Source organism: Zootermopsis nevadensis, unplaced genomic scaffold (genome assembly GCF_977971745.1).
Source record: "Zootermopsis nevadensis isolate Lab colony 2312 unplaced genomic scaffold, Znev_1.0 Znev_ptg000008l, whole genome shotgun sequence".
NCBI lineage: Eukaryota > Metazoa > Arthropoda > Insecta > Blattodea > Termopsidae > Zootermopsis > Zootermopsis nevadensis.
In genome coordinates this window covers 6049441-6066632 of record NW_028259140.1, presented here as the reverse complement: position 1 = coordinate 6066632, position 17192 = coordinate 6049441, and the positions used below count along the sequence as shown (strand labels likewise).

Sequence of the window (17192 nt, the reverse complement as noted above, 5' to 3'; positions counted from 1 at the left end):
AAGAGAACCTGCCCCAGTACTTGTTAATTCCCTATAATCAACACGAGTATGGCTACTTTGCACATTTGAGGGTTTTCCAACTAAAATTTTGTATGCATCTCATTTTCCCCATGTGTGCTACATACCATCCATCATGATTTAATTACCCAAGTAGTGTTAGATGAAAAATATAATTTATGAAGTACAGCATAAAATATTCCCATTACCAATTACTTCCTCAGTACTCTGCTTTCAGTGCACTTTCACTGTTTTCCCTCTAGCATGTTTCACATTCATATAAAACTATACCAACAGTTCATTTTGTGTAATTATTTACTTTTTATATTTATAGATGGGGCATGGGAAGACAAAATATTGTAATTTAACAGTAGCAAGCACTTCCTGACACTTCCCACAGCAACAGAAACAGTTTTTCAATTGTATATAAAAGCAATACATCTGTTTATGAATTATAACATTCTTTATTTGCACAATTATTTTTCTACTTTTAATGAAAGTAAAAAGACTACAGATTGACACTCGCAGAAAGCAGATCCTGACATTCTGGAAAACATACAGAATACTAAATTATTATTGTAACATACTGTGAGTAAACATAGTCATCAAGATATAGCAAGTCACTTAGGAAATACTTTCCTCTATGTATTTCAAAAATATTCTTACCTTCAGTATTCTGCATCTAGACATGACTACTTATCTCTTACTTTAATTGCAGCCCTTAGCTTTGCTGAGCGACTTCTTGGATTGACATTTACTTCCTCCACACTAGGAGTAAGGACATGTTTGTGTATAAGTTTCCAATTTGAGTGAAGTAAGCTGTCTATTTCATTTCTATCATACCAAAGAGAATGATTAGTATATTTCAATGGAAGAGGGTTTATGGCATTGTCAATAACATTACCCAGCAAATGACGCTTCACAATTCGATCTTCTAATGAATGAAATGTTAGTGTTACTAATTTACCTCCAACCTTCAAATAGGTCTCGGCTAGTATCATTCCATAGTTCAACTCATTTATTTCATTGTTTACAAATATTCTGAGTGCTTGAAATGTCTTTGTTGCAGAATGGGCATGTCTCTGAAGTTTGTCCAGTCTCTCTTCATCTACACACACTGATGCTACGAGCTCTCCTAATTCACTGGTAGTCTCTAGTTTCTTGAAGGTGTATCTAGCCTCTATCACAGCTCGTGTTATCTTCTTGGCTTGCTTCTCTTCACCATACACTTTCAGAATTTTTACTAGATCCTCTTCATTTGCATTTGCCAATACATCAGCTGCTGTGGGCTGTTCTGGAAAGCGGTACCCATCCATTCTCATATCCAATGGGCCATCTTTACTCACAGAAAATCCTCTCTCAGCTACATCAAACTGCATGGATGAACAACCCAAATCAAAAAGTATTCCATCAATGCTATTATGTCTGACTCCATGTGATCTTAGTAATTCTGGTAACTCACTAAACTTGCCAAGTAATGGTTCAACCTGACCAGGAAATTTGCCAGCAAGTCTACTTGCAATTGAATATGATACTGGGTCTCGATCCAAAACAAACAGCTTGATGTCAGGAGCAGATTCCAGTATGCATTGACTATGTCCTCCAGCACCAAATGTCATATCAATAAATATTTGTCCAGGCTGGGGTTTAAGACATTCAAGTACCTCATTAACCATAACTGGGATATGTATAGGTTTTTCCTTCGTTAAAACTTCTTGACTAAATGTTCTTGTTGATATTCCTACATGTGTGTAGTAACACATACTTCTAAACTTATGAATTATTCTTGAAACTGCAGCCATCTTAATGTTATGTTTTGGTATAAAAGAACTTTGAGAAAAAGCCTTGTTCTGATTTCTGTAACTTCTGTAGAAATTCTGTTGTCAGAAGTGCATGACATTCATCAGCTGATAACCCAGAAGCACAAAAATTAGATTTCCTTGGATACATTTGACCATACTGGTTGTCTGCTAATCGTTTCAGACTATCATGTATTCTGCTACATTCATTCTCATCTGTAGGATATATTTCTCCTGTTTTAAATGATTCCTTTACTCGTTCTCGGATATGCTGCCCAAGATCCCTGAAACAAAATGCAAGTTTCAGTGGTGTGCAAAAGCTATGAAGCCGAGGTTGAACCCAATATTTTCGCCATAAACAGTGGGGAAAATAGTGCAAAAAATGAAATGTAAGACAGCAGACATCATCTACAGTACAATAGAATGGAATAGTGTTCTGTTAAGGCAAATGAACGAAAAGTGAGGCTTGTGTACATACATGAACGTAGGTACAACTTATAGGTTATGTTGACCTACGGTTTCAGTAATCGTAAAGACTGCCACACCTGTTTAATTTGCTTGAGTCAACTGGCCATTGTTCCAGAAGTTTCAAGAATTTCCTGTAACTTTTAGCCATTATTTTGATTCACAACGGCCCTATATTGGCTGAATAAAATCGACTTCTTTCGTTCTAAAACTCTTCGTCTCTTTCAGTCTCAATACATATGAGTGATCCTATTTCCCAGCAGGGCAGACACAACAATTATGAAAACCCCAGAATTTCTAGTAAAAGTCACTATAATTTTCGAAAGTTATACACAAGGGTAACTTCCACGTATCTCCTATTATGTATTGAGTTCACATTCCTGTTTCAAATTAAACATGATATTAACATAATTCTCCCCTTAATTAGTATTTGTTACTCTGGATATTTCAACGGAATGAATAAATGGCGGAACATCTATGCCGATATACGTGATTCACTCAGACAATTTTGTGTTGGATTCACAAACCGTCAGTAATAACTCTGGTAAAAGAGAGATCCCGTACGTACCAATTGGATCGGAAGGTGAGTGAGCCCAAGTACAATGTGGACGCGAAGGCTTTTGCCCCTGCCGGGAGTCAAATCCCGGTTACCCAGCCTTGAACATAGGAAATTAAAAGGGCACAATTGCGGACTAGGCTCTATTTGCATAATCCATTTCCCAAGTTTTATGAAAGTCTGTTCTCTGTTCCCGAGTTATAACGTGATCGTAAAGACCATCAATAGATGCCCGCGCAACACCTTTTACTGAGGGTCGTCAAAGGCAAATAAGCGGTCTTTTGAGACGTTCTTCGTTTACACTAAAGCATAAAGACACCTAATATTTGAACATTCACATTGTGTACATTTCACTTATTATAATCTTCGCCTTCACAGTCCATGAGTGGTTGTTATTATTACGTTAAGTTGGTTGTATTGTCTGGCCTTTGGGCCCGGTATATCTGTGGCCCCGTTTGTGCCATCTGTAGTGGAATTACATAATTTCTCCCTTTACCAGTGATGGCTGGTATGCTCACTTTTTCTTCGCGGAATCTTCCGCAGAATGTACTGAGGCTAACGTCGAAAGTATTTGAAATAAAAAGTTTTCAGGTAAATAATATATGTGTTATAAACGTCAGGGATCTTGAGTCGTATGTTGGAGATTGAATATTTTAACTGGTGGAATACATTTGTGCTGAAGTATGTGCAAATTCTAAAACTTGTGTAATAGACCAGAAAAGTATACTAAAAATATGTATTTATAAGAAGGTTTCTATTTATAAGACTACTGACAATTTAATGGCTCAAAAATTCGATTATGAAGCAACGTTTGGTTTATGGGTTACACCTGTATGTTACACCCCCAAGGTGAGATGCAGTGTTATATAAGGTCACAGCCTAGGCAAGATGTTTGATGTGCAGGTACTGTGTTTTTTGTATGTGATAAAATCACAAAGTGTAAAATGAGAGAAAAACATGGGCATTTAGGAAAACTTTTATCTGAACTGTAATAGTGCAAGTGCAGTTTTTTCTTTTATGTTGTATGGTTATGAACTGGAAATTTGAATGTGGTTATGTTTGTGATGGCTGGATGTGTAGTTTTGAATGCGGTAGCAGGCAATTAATACACATCATTTTAGTGGGGAGCATCTGAAAGGTTGATTTCTTTTAGCAAAATAGAGGTGGAAAGATGATACTGAAATAGATCTGAAAATTATGCTACTATGGTTTAGAGTAAAGTTAATCGGGTTCAGACCAAATGGTGAATATTATGGTGAGTGGCATTCAACTTTTGGCTATACTGTTAGAAATAGAGGTTCACTTTGGGTTTGAGAATGGTTGAGAAGCATATCATTGTCACTTCCCTCCATAGTATTTGCATTATCGACATCTTCTGCTATGTATATGGATGCATTTTAATGGTCAGTGATGTACATTTGTATTAAACAAGACTAGTAAGATATAATCCAAATTGGAGCATTTTCTTAATTTATTTGACATTTTCTAATGAACAATTTTCTTATATTTCCTAGATTTATTATATTTTTTTCCTTTTAGGTGAGCTTGAAATCACGATCTTATCACCAAGGTGAGTATGTCATATGATAATGTTTACTGAACACTTATTTCTTTGTTGTAGGTTAGTTGTGTAATAAGTTTTTTTACTTGGCATACCGATGATATTGTATCTTTGTGTTATATTCTTGATACATAAAATTCTTTTCATCCAATCATGTCTTTCTAATCTGTCTGGTTACTGTGCAACAATAACTATGGTTCAATGGTAGTAAATAATAGAATATCAGTGGGAATAATGATCATAAGGATGTTATAATATAGCATTTTAATTATTTCAGTACAATTAATCATCACTTTCAGTAACCATTTTTTTGGGTAAACAAGAAAATGTGTATTCATGATATAAATAGTAATTGAGAGTATTTATTTATAACGTCATAACAAAGAAACAGATTCATATTTCAGTACAATTTTGTTAAAAGCCAGTGGAAAATAAAATAAAAAAGAACTAGTGGAAAAAGTGTGCATTTGCTACTTACTCTGCATTATTTACATAACTAATTGTGACCTTGAACGATAAGAGCAAAGAAGCCATATGCTAAAGGTCATGGTTGTAAAGATATCTATGACCAAAGTAAATAATGTTTATATAACTCGTTGCTCTGTGAGGAATGCTGTTTTAGTGCTCAGATGATGACCACGCTAGTAAATGTATAAATAAATGTGCGTGTAACATCCGAACATGAGTGAGGGTTGAGAAATTTTAATGTTATTTATAGTATGGACAGTATATGCTTCCTTATCTACTGACCCTCTCACCCTTCAGATGCACAGATTTGCCTTGATTACAGTAATCTCTAGTCATATTGTATTGCAGTACAAGTTTATTATTCTGTAGTGTAGCATACTGGTGTGTTCACTAATTGTTTTCACATTAATTTACAGTCACTTTCATGAATCCAATTATTGGTTAAGTCCCACTCCCTACATTGTTCTTGAAGTGTCTACAAATATTGACATCAGTGGACACTTCTGAAACAGTGTGAAATGTGGGACTAATACTGATTAGGTATGTGAAAGTAATTGTGATTGAATATTGCTTTGTTGTAATCTATCATAGACAAGGACCGTGACAAAGTATTTTTTTATCATACCAACCATCTGGAAAGTATTTTGACTTTGAAGAATGCATTATTGATGTTGCCATTTTATAAATTGACACTGTTGCCATACAGATATGTCGCAGCACAAGAATGCTTTATATCACACTGTTATAGACATGTTTCATATAGTTGCCGTATTATATTAATTTGAGGTGAAACAGCCTGAATAAATATTGCATATTTTTGAACATCCACTTTATGTGTAAATTGAGGAAGTCAATGATATAGATTAAAACTGGAATAGTTATATGTTTTGTTAAAAGTTGTAATCCTGGTTATGAAACTGATAACTTATCTTCATCTGATGCCGAGGTTGAAAATGAATGGAGCTGTACTTTCATGTCCCACATGAATTTCCATCTCATGGTGATCAGGCAGAAGGATAGCTTTACTGTAAAACTGGAGTACAAACAACATATCTGCCTAACACTTCATCTTTTAAAATCACATTTTTAGGATCCTGTAATTAAAGAGTATGTCACAACTCAACAAGTTTATTTAAAAGTTATTGGTAGGGACACATGCAGATAAGAACAAGATGGATCATTTTTCAAGAATTTTTCATTTTGGAAATCAATAATACAGGTAATTCTAAGTCAGAAAACTGTGGCAACATAAGTGAGATGTTACTGATCATAAGCTAGACAAATGCTATGTATTTCAAATAGTTTCCAATAATTACCTGTGACTGGAAATGGGCCCAAAATCTATGTAATATTAGTAAGAGGTTAGGATTTGTTTCCTGCCAAGGCAAGATTTTTCTCTTTGCCACAATGTTCAGGCCATCTCAGGTGCTCATCCATTCTCCATTTCAATAGGTAATATGCTTCTTTCCTTGGTGGTAAAGTAGCTGCAGCATGAAGCTGACCATTTACCTCCTAGTGCTGATGTTCAGAATGTGTCAGACTGTACCTCCATTCTCCCCATATATCTGCAGTGTGCAGTGCTTTTCTAAGTACCAGGGACAACTTTATGCATACTTGTAACGGAAATGAACCAAGTATTCTAAAAAAATGTTCTGGCTAACTCCATGGAGCAGAGTCTTTGAGAAGTTCTGCCAGTCAAGAAATTCACTGCCGTTGTGGAACATGAAAGATTGTTGGCATGTTAACAAGGACAAGAGCCTGCATTTTCAGGGTGCTGTGTAACATTTTGTAACATGCTGGTTTCTAATGTTAGGAATTGTTAGCCCCTTACCCAACCCCCAAACTTGAGGATCACCCCTTATTGGCTCGTCTGCTACTTCTTATTAAGTACATTTGCAGTTACCCACCGTATGTGGAGGCTGTCTCTTCGATCCACAACCTGAGGACGTGCCATGCCAAAATGACGAAATCCATTTAATATTGGAAATTACAGTTTTGTTAAAGAAATGGGCAATAAGAGAAGTTAAATGTTGTCATGGAAGTATGTTCAGTATATTAAAAGTAGGTATTATGAAGATGAGTACTGCTTTCAAACTTCTTCTTTTTCTATGGCTCTCCGGTCCGTATTCGGTCCATGGCCTCCTCAATTCTCCTCTTCCATTCGGTCCTCTATTAGGTCCGTCTGTCTGAGGCTTTGATTGAGGTTTCGAAACATCTTCCTTTTTACAATGCAAGGTTGTTAACCCTGCGACCAACCCCCAAGTTGGAGGACCAGGGTACCTGTCTTAGTCTCACCTCTCCCCCTCGACCAATCTGGCTAGAGAGGCCCTACCAGTAGCTATGCTACCGCCAGCATAGCTCTTGGGATCACTGAGGTACTCTTGCCCCACCACCACGACAAGGTGCAGGTACCATTAAATGGGGACTACTTTCAGATTTATCTGTGAACAATTGGAAGTTAAACAGCAGTTACATATGGAATTTAAGATGTACAAATCTAATGGATTTTGACATAATTATTTTTTTCAGGACGAGCGTGTAATAAATGGGCGCGACATGTTTGTGTACAACGTTTCAAACAGTAAGTAGCACTGTGATGCATGCTCTGAGATGTGATGAGAATAAGATGCTGCATATTTTCTACGTGTTGTCACAGAAAGCTTTATGATGGGTATTTTGAAAATCTGTTGCTAGATCTGAGTATACTTTAGCATAATAATATTAATCAACAAAATTTCTACTGATTTATCTTTAAAATATATATTAAAGGTTACAGTCACTCACAATTATAATAATAAAATAATATTAAAAGATTTAAAATATCATTTAAATACACTACTAGTTTCGGCTACATTCAGCCATCGACGGGTGTATGCTGTATAAACCTGTCGATGGCTGAATGTAGCCGAAACTAGTAGTGTATTTAAATGATATTTTAAATCTTTTAATATTATTTTATTATTATAATTGTGAGTGACTGTAACCTTTAATATATATTTTAATATACGAATCACAATATGACGCAATTATAATATCTGATTTATCTTTGTTAAGGGATGCACATAGTAGCATATCTCCCATATTAGTCAATGATAGCTTCAAGGATTTAATGCTGAAACTTACCAATACTTTTCCACAATATAATACATTGCCATCACAGACTATTATAACACTCATGTCTTTGGTTAACTAGGTGTAAAAGTTCAAACAAGGTTGTCATTACAAAAGGTCAGAAAAATGTGTTTCAATGGGTAAATTCAATGCAGTTCACATTTGAAGGTGGCACTGCTGTCATATGAAGGTGTTAAGGAAATTTGTTTACCACACAGAATAAATGTACCTTGCTCAATAGTAACCTTGATATTGACTTCAAATGAGACTTCTTTGTATAAGATCAGTTGTATGAGGTGGTAAACCAGGTTTTCCTTTTTCCAGAAATGGTCAACGAACAAAATGCCACCAACATTGGTACCCTGTTTTACGACATTTTCAGTCATCCGCTGCTTTATGTAAGTCTTGTTTTGTAAACTTACAGTCCAGGTAGATAATTTTTCTGTTGATATATGCAAATAATCAGTATCTTTCTATTTCAAATCTAAGATCTTAAACATGAGTTCCTCACCTGTGGCTCAACCTGACACTTTATGTGAAGTCTGTATACATTTTTTGTGATATTGTGTCACTGTGATAAAAATGGTTAAATATATCAAAATGTCACGTGTCTAATTTTTGGCAGTACCTATTGCTGTTCAGCATAATGAAGAATGCCATGTAAGAACTGGGACACATCTTACTTATCATTATTTAAATTACATAAAGAACCTAAAATTTATGTGTTATTATATGGCTTTGTATTTAAGCTTAGACTGATGTTACTATTCATAGTGTAGGCATTTATTTACAGAGAGCCTCTACATTATTCTGATATTAGTGGCGTTATGATGACATTAGATGTAAACATTCTTCTATGGCACAACAGCCCGAAGTCGAGCCTTGGCCTCCTCCCATGTGGGAGGTTTCTTTGTGTAGATGTAAACATTAAAGTCTCCTATTTAAGCTGTATAAAATAACATTGTTCTGTTTCTCTTTTCTCTTATTGTTTTGACTTTTTTTGAGGACATGATGTGTATAGAAGTTCTCTTTGATTAAATTGTTTTCTTGAAATGTGACAATTTTGTTTTCACAGGTGATGAAATAAAAATAGTGACCGTTCCTCAATTTGCAGAGTCAGTTTCGGAAGGAGATGTGAGGTGGGAGAAAGGTAAGCAAATCTGTCATTGGCAGATGGCTGTCTTCTGGTTTGTAGTGCCATGCAGTCTGGTAGAAATTTACCAAAGTTTCAGAGGCAGAGGCCTCTGCTGCCTCCATCATCAGTAAACTCTGATACACAAGGTACAGCAAAATAAATCAACTTATATAAAATCAATAATTCCAACCAACAAAGGGTAGTTTAATAAAAATGTTAGTTTTGGGAATTAATGTTAATTATTTGTCTTTTCTCTGAAGTTTTAAGAGGCTGCCCCCGTTTTTGGTTTATAAGACCGATGAGGATGATGATGGGTGATGATCATTGCCCTGATGATGGAGGCAGAAAGGACCTCTGAAACACTGGTAAACTTCATTCAGACTACACGGTGCTACAACTTAGAAGACAGCCATCTTCATTGTTTCATATGATATATATATTATGTCTCATGGAATATTAATCATAAATGTTACAAATTAAGTGAACTGTAGATTATGTAGCAGTTGGACAGATATTTGTAGAATGGAGAATGTTAATCACTATGAAATGGAGATTTAGATATTCAAGAACTGTTTGTTTTCAAAAAAATATGGTTCTGAGGTATTACTGTTCATATTGTAAGTGTGTCAGAATATATATTGTAATAGGGAAATAAGTTTTTAAACACTAAAGGAAAAGCAGTAACGAAGGTTAAATCTATTAATATGAATACCATGGAATGCTAAATATTGCTACATAAGAATAATTCAGACATAAATTTAGTATAGTATTAAATCATCCAGCTCTTAGTGTGTGAAATAGTGTATTCAATTATTGATTGTTGTAATGTATTCAGTAACTATTTTTTGTCCTTAGAAATGCAGCAAAGGACTTCTAAACCTGTTCTGATTGGTGCTAGTGTTGTTGAATTTTGAAGGTTTCTGACTATGGTTCTTTACATTGTTTTTTGTTAATTTTTTCTGTTGTATAAAAATTATAAAAGTAATATCCAGTCATATGAAAAGAAAGCAGTGCTATAAAATTCTTATAGTGGATTCTGATTTATTTTTCAGCTGTGGGAGATACCGTAGCTGAAGATGAAGTTGTGTTAGAAATTGAAACAGATAAGGTTGGTCTTTCTTTAAATATTAATATTTTGTTCTTGATACACAGACACCTTCAGCAGTGTGGGGTTGTACTCATGGAAAGCAGCATACTATACATATTGATAATGTGTTATATCTAGCTTACGAGCACCGCCTCTTGTGATCTGGATTCATTTGACGTATTTGAGATCAGCAAACAAGATGCTGCTACCGTCTCTCAGTCATTCAGGCAGTTTGTGGCTTTCCAGGGACATAAATTATGTTTTCCCATTGAAATATTCTAACATATGGAGGAAGGGGTGTGGAATTTAGACTAATACCAATTTGTAAGATTTGGTAATGGTGCTTGTATTAAGCTTTTTGTTTCAGACTTCGGTCCCCGTTCCTGCACCAGGTGCTGGTGTTATAGAAGAACGTTTTGTGGATGATGGAGCCACTGTTAAGACTGGAGAGAAACTCTTCAAGCTTAAGCTTATAGGTAAATTGATCTTAACATAAAGTAGATATGTGTCATAAAATGTGTTTCTTTCCATATGAGGGCTGAAAGTTAGTTAAAATTAAATTAATATGCTAACTTAAAATATTGCATTTATTGGTAAGTTGTTGAATGAAGTTCACTTTTCTTGCATATATTTTCTTCTTGTCTCAGAGTTCTGCCAAAGAACCTTTTGAAATAAATTAATTTTTAGCGGGAGGAGTTGCTGCTGCTCCAGCAAAGAAGAAAGAAGCTGTGGCGGCGGAACCTAGCCCCCCTCCGCCACCGGCAGCTGCGGCAGCTCCTCCACCCCCTCCTCCAGCTGGTGTCCCTCCAGCAGCAGCTGCACCTCCGCCGCGACCTCCACCGCCACCTCCTCCACCTCCACCCCAAGGACCAATTTCTTCGATCCCAGTGGCTGCTATCCGACATGCTCAAGCCATCGAAGCTGCAACTGTTAAGCTGCCACCTGCAGATCCTACATCTGAAATTACTGGAACACGATCTGAACAGCGAGTCAAGATGAATCGAATGAGGCAGCGTATAGCACAGCGTCTCAAAGAGGCTCAAAACACAAATGCTATGCTTACTACATTTAATGAGATTGATATGAGGTATGTTTATTTTATATCCATTTTTCTTACATGATGTTTTATAATTCTATAATTAATAATAATATATTAATATTTTATGTTTAAATATGTTCTATAATTGTTAAATTTTTCTTATTGGGAAACATCACGGGCTTTATTGTTGGTTTGTTTAATTATGTGTGGTTTTCTTTTTAAGTAACATTATGGAGTTCCGGAAAGCTCACTTGGAAGCATTCCAGAAAAAATACAGTATCAAGTTTGGCTTCATGTCTGCGTTTGTCAAAGCAGCTGCTTTCGCGCTACAGGACCAACCAGTTGTGAATGCAGTAATCGATGGCAGTGAAATAATATACCGTGATTATGTGGATATCTCTGTTGCTGTGGCCACTCCCAAGGTGAAATTTTTAATCTTATCTCCCTTGGTTCCTTTTTTTAACAGAACTGTAATGTTCTGTGTTTTGACTGCTCCATATAAGCCTCCACACGCCAATTCTTGCGTGACAGAACAAAAGTTTCATGACAAAATTTGTCATTTCTACTTGATAATGATATGGAATGTAAACTAAGTGGATTTGGCAAAGTAAAGCTGTTCCACTATACGCGCTTGGGGGGAGAGAAGGTATAACACTAGCCCAGTCCGTAGCCAGTCACTATACTGATATACATTTACTAAATGATCAGTAATGTATGTGTATCTGTTTAAAGAATCTGTTCATCATAATTGAATGCTATATTAAGAGATGTCATGCTTAATTTATTCAATAAGAATTACCGGTGTTTAGTTTAAGCAATAAAGTGACTAGAACACGATGGATTACACATTTTGAGAGGAATTTTTACATTTGATTTTTTACAAGATTAAATTGGAAATGTTTATTTTTCAGGGTTTAGTCGTACCAGTAGTACGAAACGTAGAATCAATGAATTATGCCGAAATTGAACTGGCAATCGCTGCCCTGGGAGAAAAGGCGAAGAAGGGTGCATTAGCTGTTGAAGATATGGATGGAGGAACATTCACCATCAGTAATGGTGGTGTGTTTGGTTCCCTGATGGGAACACCCATCATCAATCCTCCTCAATCAGCTATTCTAGGCATGCATGCAATTTTTGACAGACCTGTGGCCATAAAAGGACAGGTAATTGCTAATTTTTATTATTAACTAATTTTACTGCTGCCATTAGCGTTATAATCACTACTTTTGTTATTGTATGTATGAAGAAGTGATATATATTGTTTAAAACAAGTTCTATACTAAAAGTGACCAGAAGTCGTGACCGTGTGGTTGAAACTCTTTTCCTAATTAGGAAATTTTGGGTCCAGATCTTGACTTGGAGAGTGGCTATCCATTCAGAAAAATTCTGGGTTAGTATCTTCAGTTAGGCCATGACTTCTTCTTTCCACATCCACACAGTGTAACTGTTTCGTAGAGTGCTGCTTTGTATGAATCTGAATACTCTTAGTATTCAGTGATGTTCTCTAAGGCAATGTCCTACGTAAGCGATAACAAGCGAGCTGCATAAGCAGCATGGGGTGTCATGAAGTGGAGAATCGCTTGTTGTGTCCTACATGACAGACCGCAATAGAAGCACACGGCCTTCCTGCGCATGCACCTTCCGTGTACTGCACGGTCAGAGCTTTCTTGCGCATGCGCCTTACTGGCCAGCGCAGCGACTCGCACGAAAATATCAAAATATTTGATCTCGGACTATGGCCGCTTGCCTCTCCTGACCGCTTTGCTGGAACCTAGGACAGCGCCACACAGACAGCCAGTTTGATATTTCCGCTTCACCCACGCAACTCACATTTAATCGCTCACGTAGGACAGCGGGTAAGGCAGTGGTATTCAACTTTTTTTTTTGTGTACCCCCAGATATAATTTCTCTTCAACTTTGTACCCCCAAAGTTGTTGGTGTATAATTCAAGTTATACATCTAAAATAAATTAAATAAATTACATTACTGATTATTCAATCATCATAAAATAATATATATTTTTTTAAATTTCACATGCCCTCTAAGATGTCTTTGCGTGCCCCAGGTTGAATACCACTGCCCTAAGGCATTTACAACGATTTTGTTAGGAATTTTTGTAAATCAAGATTGCTGTTTTATGGGTTTCACCGTGTATTCTGGTACAGATTTACTGTTTAGAGATTCTCGCTGCCTCCGGCATTGCCTTGATGACGGAGGCGCCGAGTACCTCCGTCTCCCTACATGTAGCCTGCAGTTCTAATTTGACTTTAGTTTTATAGTCATATGTATTTCTTTAGGTTGTCATCAGGCCTATGATGTATGTTGCGTTAACATACGATCATCGTCTTGTCGATGGGCGTGAAGCAGTTCTTTTCCTGCGTAAAATCAAAGCAGCGGTGGAAGACCCAAGGACAATTTTGCTGGGTATATAGATTGATATTGGTTTTGACACTGAAGATCCTAAGAAGTGAATTTTGTTACTGCAAGACAGTGGCATCGTGTAAAACCATGCATTCATTTGGATGGAAAGGGTTTTTTTTCCAGATGTACTACGTAGAGTATCTGCAGAGGACTCTCAGTAGTAATGTAGAGCAGTTTTGAAACTTATTTATTTTGTGAGCCTTACCCTTCCTTGTTCGTCCAACAGTTGTGGTTTACGGCGTCTTTAATGGACGTTGGCTGCTGTTGTGTTGCTGTGTCGATGCTTTCAAGGTGAGGGGTTCACTTTTTAACTATTATGCTTGGAGTAAAGTTGATGGCGCATGGAAAGTTGCGAATTGAATTTTATTTCATGTAATTATACCACCTTAAATAAATCGGAAGTCGGGAAAGCTCAACATGTTTTTAATTTAAAATATTGAAATTAGATTGTTGACCATGTTAACAATTTTTTGCTGTGATTAAAATGGCCCTGTAACCTCTGTAATCAGTAATAATTTATAGTCTGTAAATGTTCATATTTCTTTAGAAAGATGTTTTGATGGGGTGGTATACAGCGTAGAACGTGGGTGGTTAGTCCCCTCTTTCTTTCACTTTCATTACAGGGTATGGTTGAAGACTTAGATTGTAATTTTAGATATTTTCTGCAGATGTAATGAATATTGTTGTGTTCTGACATTTGTTATCCTCTGATTCTGGAATGGTTTGTAAGTAATTCTGAATGCCACTCTTAAAAGGAGAAAGATTTGTATTACTCCGTGTGGCATTTGATAATAATTTATTTTCCTGAATGCAATTTACAAATTTGCATAAATTTGAAATTTGAAAAATTCGTAACAGTTAAAATTTTGTAACATCATATATCTCATATCATTGACACTTCTCACTTGTTAATGTAAAATAAACTTTGTAAATAAAACTCACATTTGGAAAAGGTTATAATTATGTAATGAAATCGAGTACTTAATATTCAAGATTATATTCTTAACTTTATGATAAATGGTAAGTTCTTTATTCTTGAACTGTTTTTCTAGGTTGGAAATGAAGATCTAAGAGTAGAATAATCACTTGTGAAGATAAATTCTTGGTATAAACATTATTTTATTTATTAAGTATTATCACCAGAATTAGCTAAATTCCTTTTGTCTTTAATACTGATATGGCATATTATTCGTACTGCATTTTGAAGATGAATTGGAGGTTATAGTGTCCTGCCTTGAAAATAGTCGTTTTGGTATGATTGTAGGGTCTAATGCGTTTATAACTTTAAGCAGCGACATCGGTTCACATATCACTTTTACATTATTTAAAACCAAGTGGTTGATTAAGTGCTAAGTATTTAAATAGATCAGTTGGATAGTTGTAATATTATAAATTGTTACTTTGTTTTCTTGTGTATTACACTTAAACTGAATATTTCAAATATATGAACATATAAAATTTCTTATAATAACCCACACACTGTTTCAAGGAAACTGTTTAATTCTGACACTAATTTTGCGCAATAAATAATTTTGAAATCAGTTATTCACAATTTCTTTTAAAGATATGTCAGATTCTAAAAAGTGGTCACTTAATTGTAAACAACCAGTAAAATTATTACTGTATTTAATTGTTTCTCAAGTTATGGTTAATGGACTGAGAACAGCCCATAGCTTAATTAATGCAACCTGCAGACTGATGGTAGGGTTAGGTAGTGGGCTGTCATGCACACAATAATGAACCTTTTAGTAAAGGCCAGGATTCTTAATTTATTTTTTGATTAGCTGATTTGATGTTTGCACTAGTAAACGTGTCACAATATTGTTATTAGGATCAGTATTTTATATTGTGGAAGAATTTATTAATTAAGCACTGTATCCATGTTAAACCTCCTGTAACCTCAAAATTTTCACAGTGCCGTCATGTTCGTAATTGTTGATTCATAGACAATATTTCATCAGTAATTTGTAGGGATGCTTATAATTTATATTCATACTAAATTCAGGCTATATTTGTAATTAGGCTAGTCCATTACTTATCCCTGAGAAACTGAAAGCTTAGGACAACTTTCTCAAGGCCACCATGTTTTTTCTATCCCGAAGAAGTAACACGATTTCGTTTTTAGAAGCTCTATTACTTACCATACAAAATTATCAAACCATTCTCTCTTTGCCAAAACGGCTCTGGTTCTCACCCAGCCTCCGACCTGATGGGTGCCTGGGTTCTTTTCTCATGTTTAGGCAGTGCCGAGGTTAAGAATTCGTGGATCTACAGGTGGGTGGGAAGTAAGTAAGCATTGAGAAATGGTTATAACCTATATATTTCCAATGTATAGCGATTATTTAATGAATACTTACTTCCCACCCATCATGTACATCTCCGCTCTCCCATACGCCTGCATGATGTTTAGTTCAGCACCAGGGACAACGTTATTACAGGGCGCTGATGTCTCTCCCACCTCACAGGTCGTGCGTCCAAATAATTATCGATTGCAGGAAGTTTAAAAAGTTCCAGTAGCGTAACGTTCATACAAAATTTCGTGAAAGTTGGTCAACTGGTATAAATGTTGAAAGGGGACTCACGTAGCATGGTGACATCATTAGCTTCATTTATCTTAAGAAGGGAAAGGAGACTAAAAGAAGTCTCTCCTTTCTTGGAATGTTATCAAAGAAAATTGGTGTGGTTTGACTAACGTTTAGTGTAGTATCACTACTCACAGTGAGGTTGGTTGGGAGGGGGGGGGGGACAAACAGGACTGTCTGTTTACTGGAGGCATGCTGGGCATTCGTTCACTTTCTATTTTCCTAGTACGCAAATAGTTCAAACTGGTTCTTCTACCTTCCTGTAATTCGTATTTCCTCTATAAACAAGGCCCATTTCTTTTCCTCTAGCATTCTCTGATCCATTTTTTGCTCCATAAATACCTCAGTATAAACAAGCAACGATCTATGATTCTTGTTTATTCACGTGCACTTGCCTTAGAGACCGACCACAGCGCCCTCGTGAGCGATTGTATGTTGTTCCAACTTCCATATTCTGGTGTTTTGATATTTGTTGTGTCAGTTTGGGTTTTCTTACATAAGTATGTCTTTGATGCAGCATTTTAGCGTCAGTGAAATGTAAACATAACGTAAAAATACTATTTATCGTGAGTAAAGTGGTTCGCTGGGGAAAGTAAATAAACTAATTCGTCTTTCTGCATCTGCATTCCAGAACGAATGGTGTATAAGAATTAGGTTACGATTCTTTTGGTTTATAGTTACAAAATAAATCTGGAGTATTGGGATTAAAATACAATACTTCGCTCGAAATGGGTAGAGGATGTTCGAATTTAAACTTATTATAAGTGTAACAGTGAGTGTTGAGTGAATATCTTGAAGTCTCAAGTATCAGCAAATTGATTAACATCCAGTAAACAGTCTTCTGCATCTGTAATGTAACGTGATGTCGAGTAAGTACTTCTTAATATACATTATTTATTCGTAATTTGCCTACTTATTCAAATGTAATCATGTGTGATTTTCGTAGTGATAAAACATTTGAATAATTCTAT

General features: G+C 35.8%; 3 protein-coding genes and 1 long non-coding RNA gene across 8 annotated transcripts in view; 2 read left to right on the top strand and 2 right to left on the bottom strand.

Annotated features, from left to right (window-relative positions):
• Window positions 1-441: 441 nt before the first annotated feature.
• LOC147874455 (putative methyltransferase-like protein 15 homolog) lies at window positions 442-1799 on the bottom strand. Its single transcript, XM_022078111.2, has one exon. It carries the CDS (start codon window positions 1797-1799, stop codon window positions 690-692), a length of 1110 nt encoding a protein of 369 aa, XP_021933803.1. The 3' UTR covers window positions 442-689.
• LOC110836678 (ubiquinol-cytochrome c reductase complex assembly factor 2) lies at window positions 1605-2816 on the bottom strand. The gene is made up of 2 exons (XM_022078110.2): window positions 2342-2816; window positions 1605-2080 (listed from the first exon to the last, which is right to left on the bottom strand). The coding sequence occupies exons 1-2, from the start codon at window positions 2410-2412 to the stop codon at window positions 1807-1809; spliced, it is 345 nt and encodes a 114-aa protein (XP_021933802.2). The 5' UTR covers window positions 2413-2816; the 3' UTR covers window positions 1605-1806.
• A 422-nt stretch (window positions 2817-3238) lies between these two features.
• On the top strand, window positions 3239-14055 carry LOC110836680 (dihydrolipoyllysine-residue succinyltransferase component of 2-oxoglutarate dehydrogenase complex, mitochondrial). Its single transcript, XM_087344934.1, has 11 exons — window positions 3239-3408; window positions 4357-4387; window positions 7376-7427; window positions 8282-8355; window positions 9033-9107; window positions 10145-10200; window positions 10547-10655; window positions 10867-11266; window positions 11442-11640; window positions 12130-12381; window positions 13516-14055. Exons 1-11 carry the CDS (start codon window positions 3319-3321, stop codon window positions 13648-13650), a joined length of 1473 nt encoding a protein of 490 aa, XP_087201060.1. The 5' UTR covers window positions 3239-3318; the 3' UTR covers window positions 13651-14055.
• A 2340-nt stretch (window positions 14056-16395) lies between these two features.
• LOC110836681 (uncharacterized) overlaps window positions 16396-17192 on the top strand; it is a 140629-nt gene continuing 139832 nt past the window's right edge. For all 5 annotated transcript variants that reach the window (XR_015534113.1, XR_015534112.1, XR_015534110.1 and 2 more), the window contains exon 1: window positions 16396-17090. This is a non-coding gene — a long non-coding RNA (uncharacterized LOC110836681). The remainder of the gene's footprint in view (window positions 17091-17192) is intronic.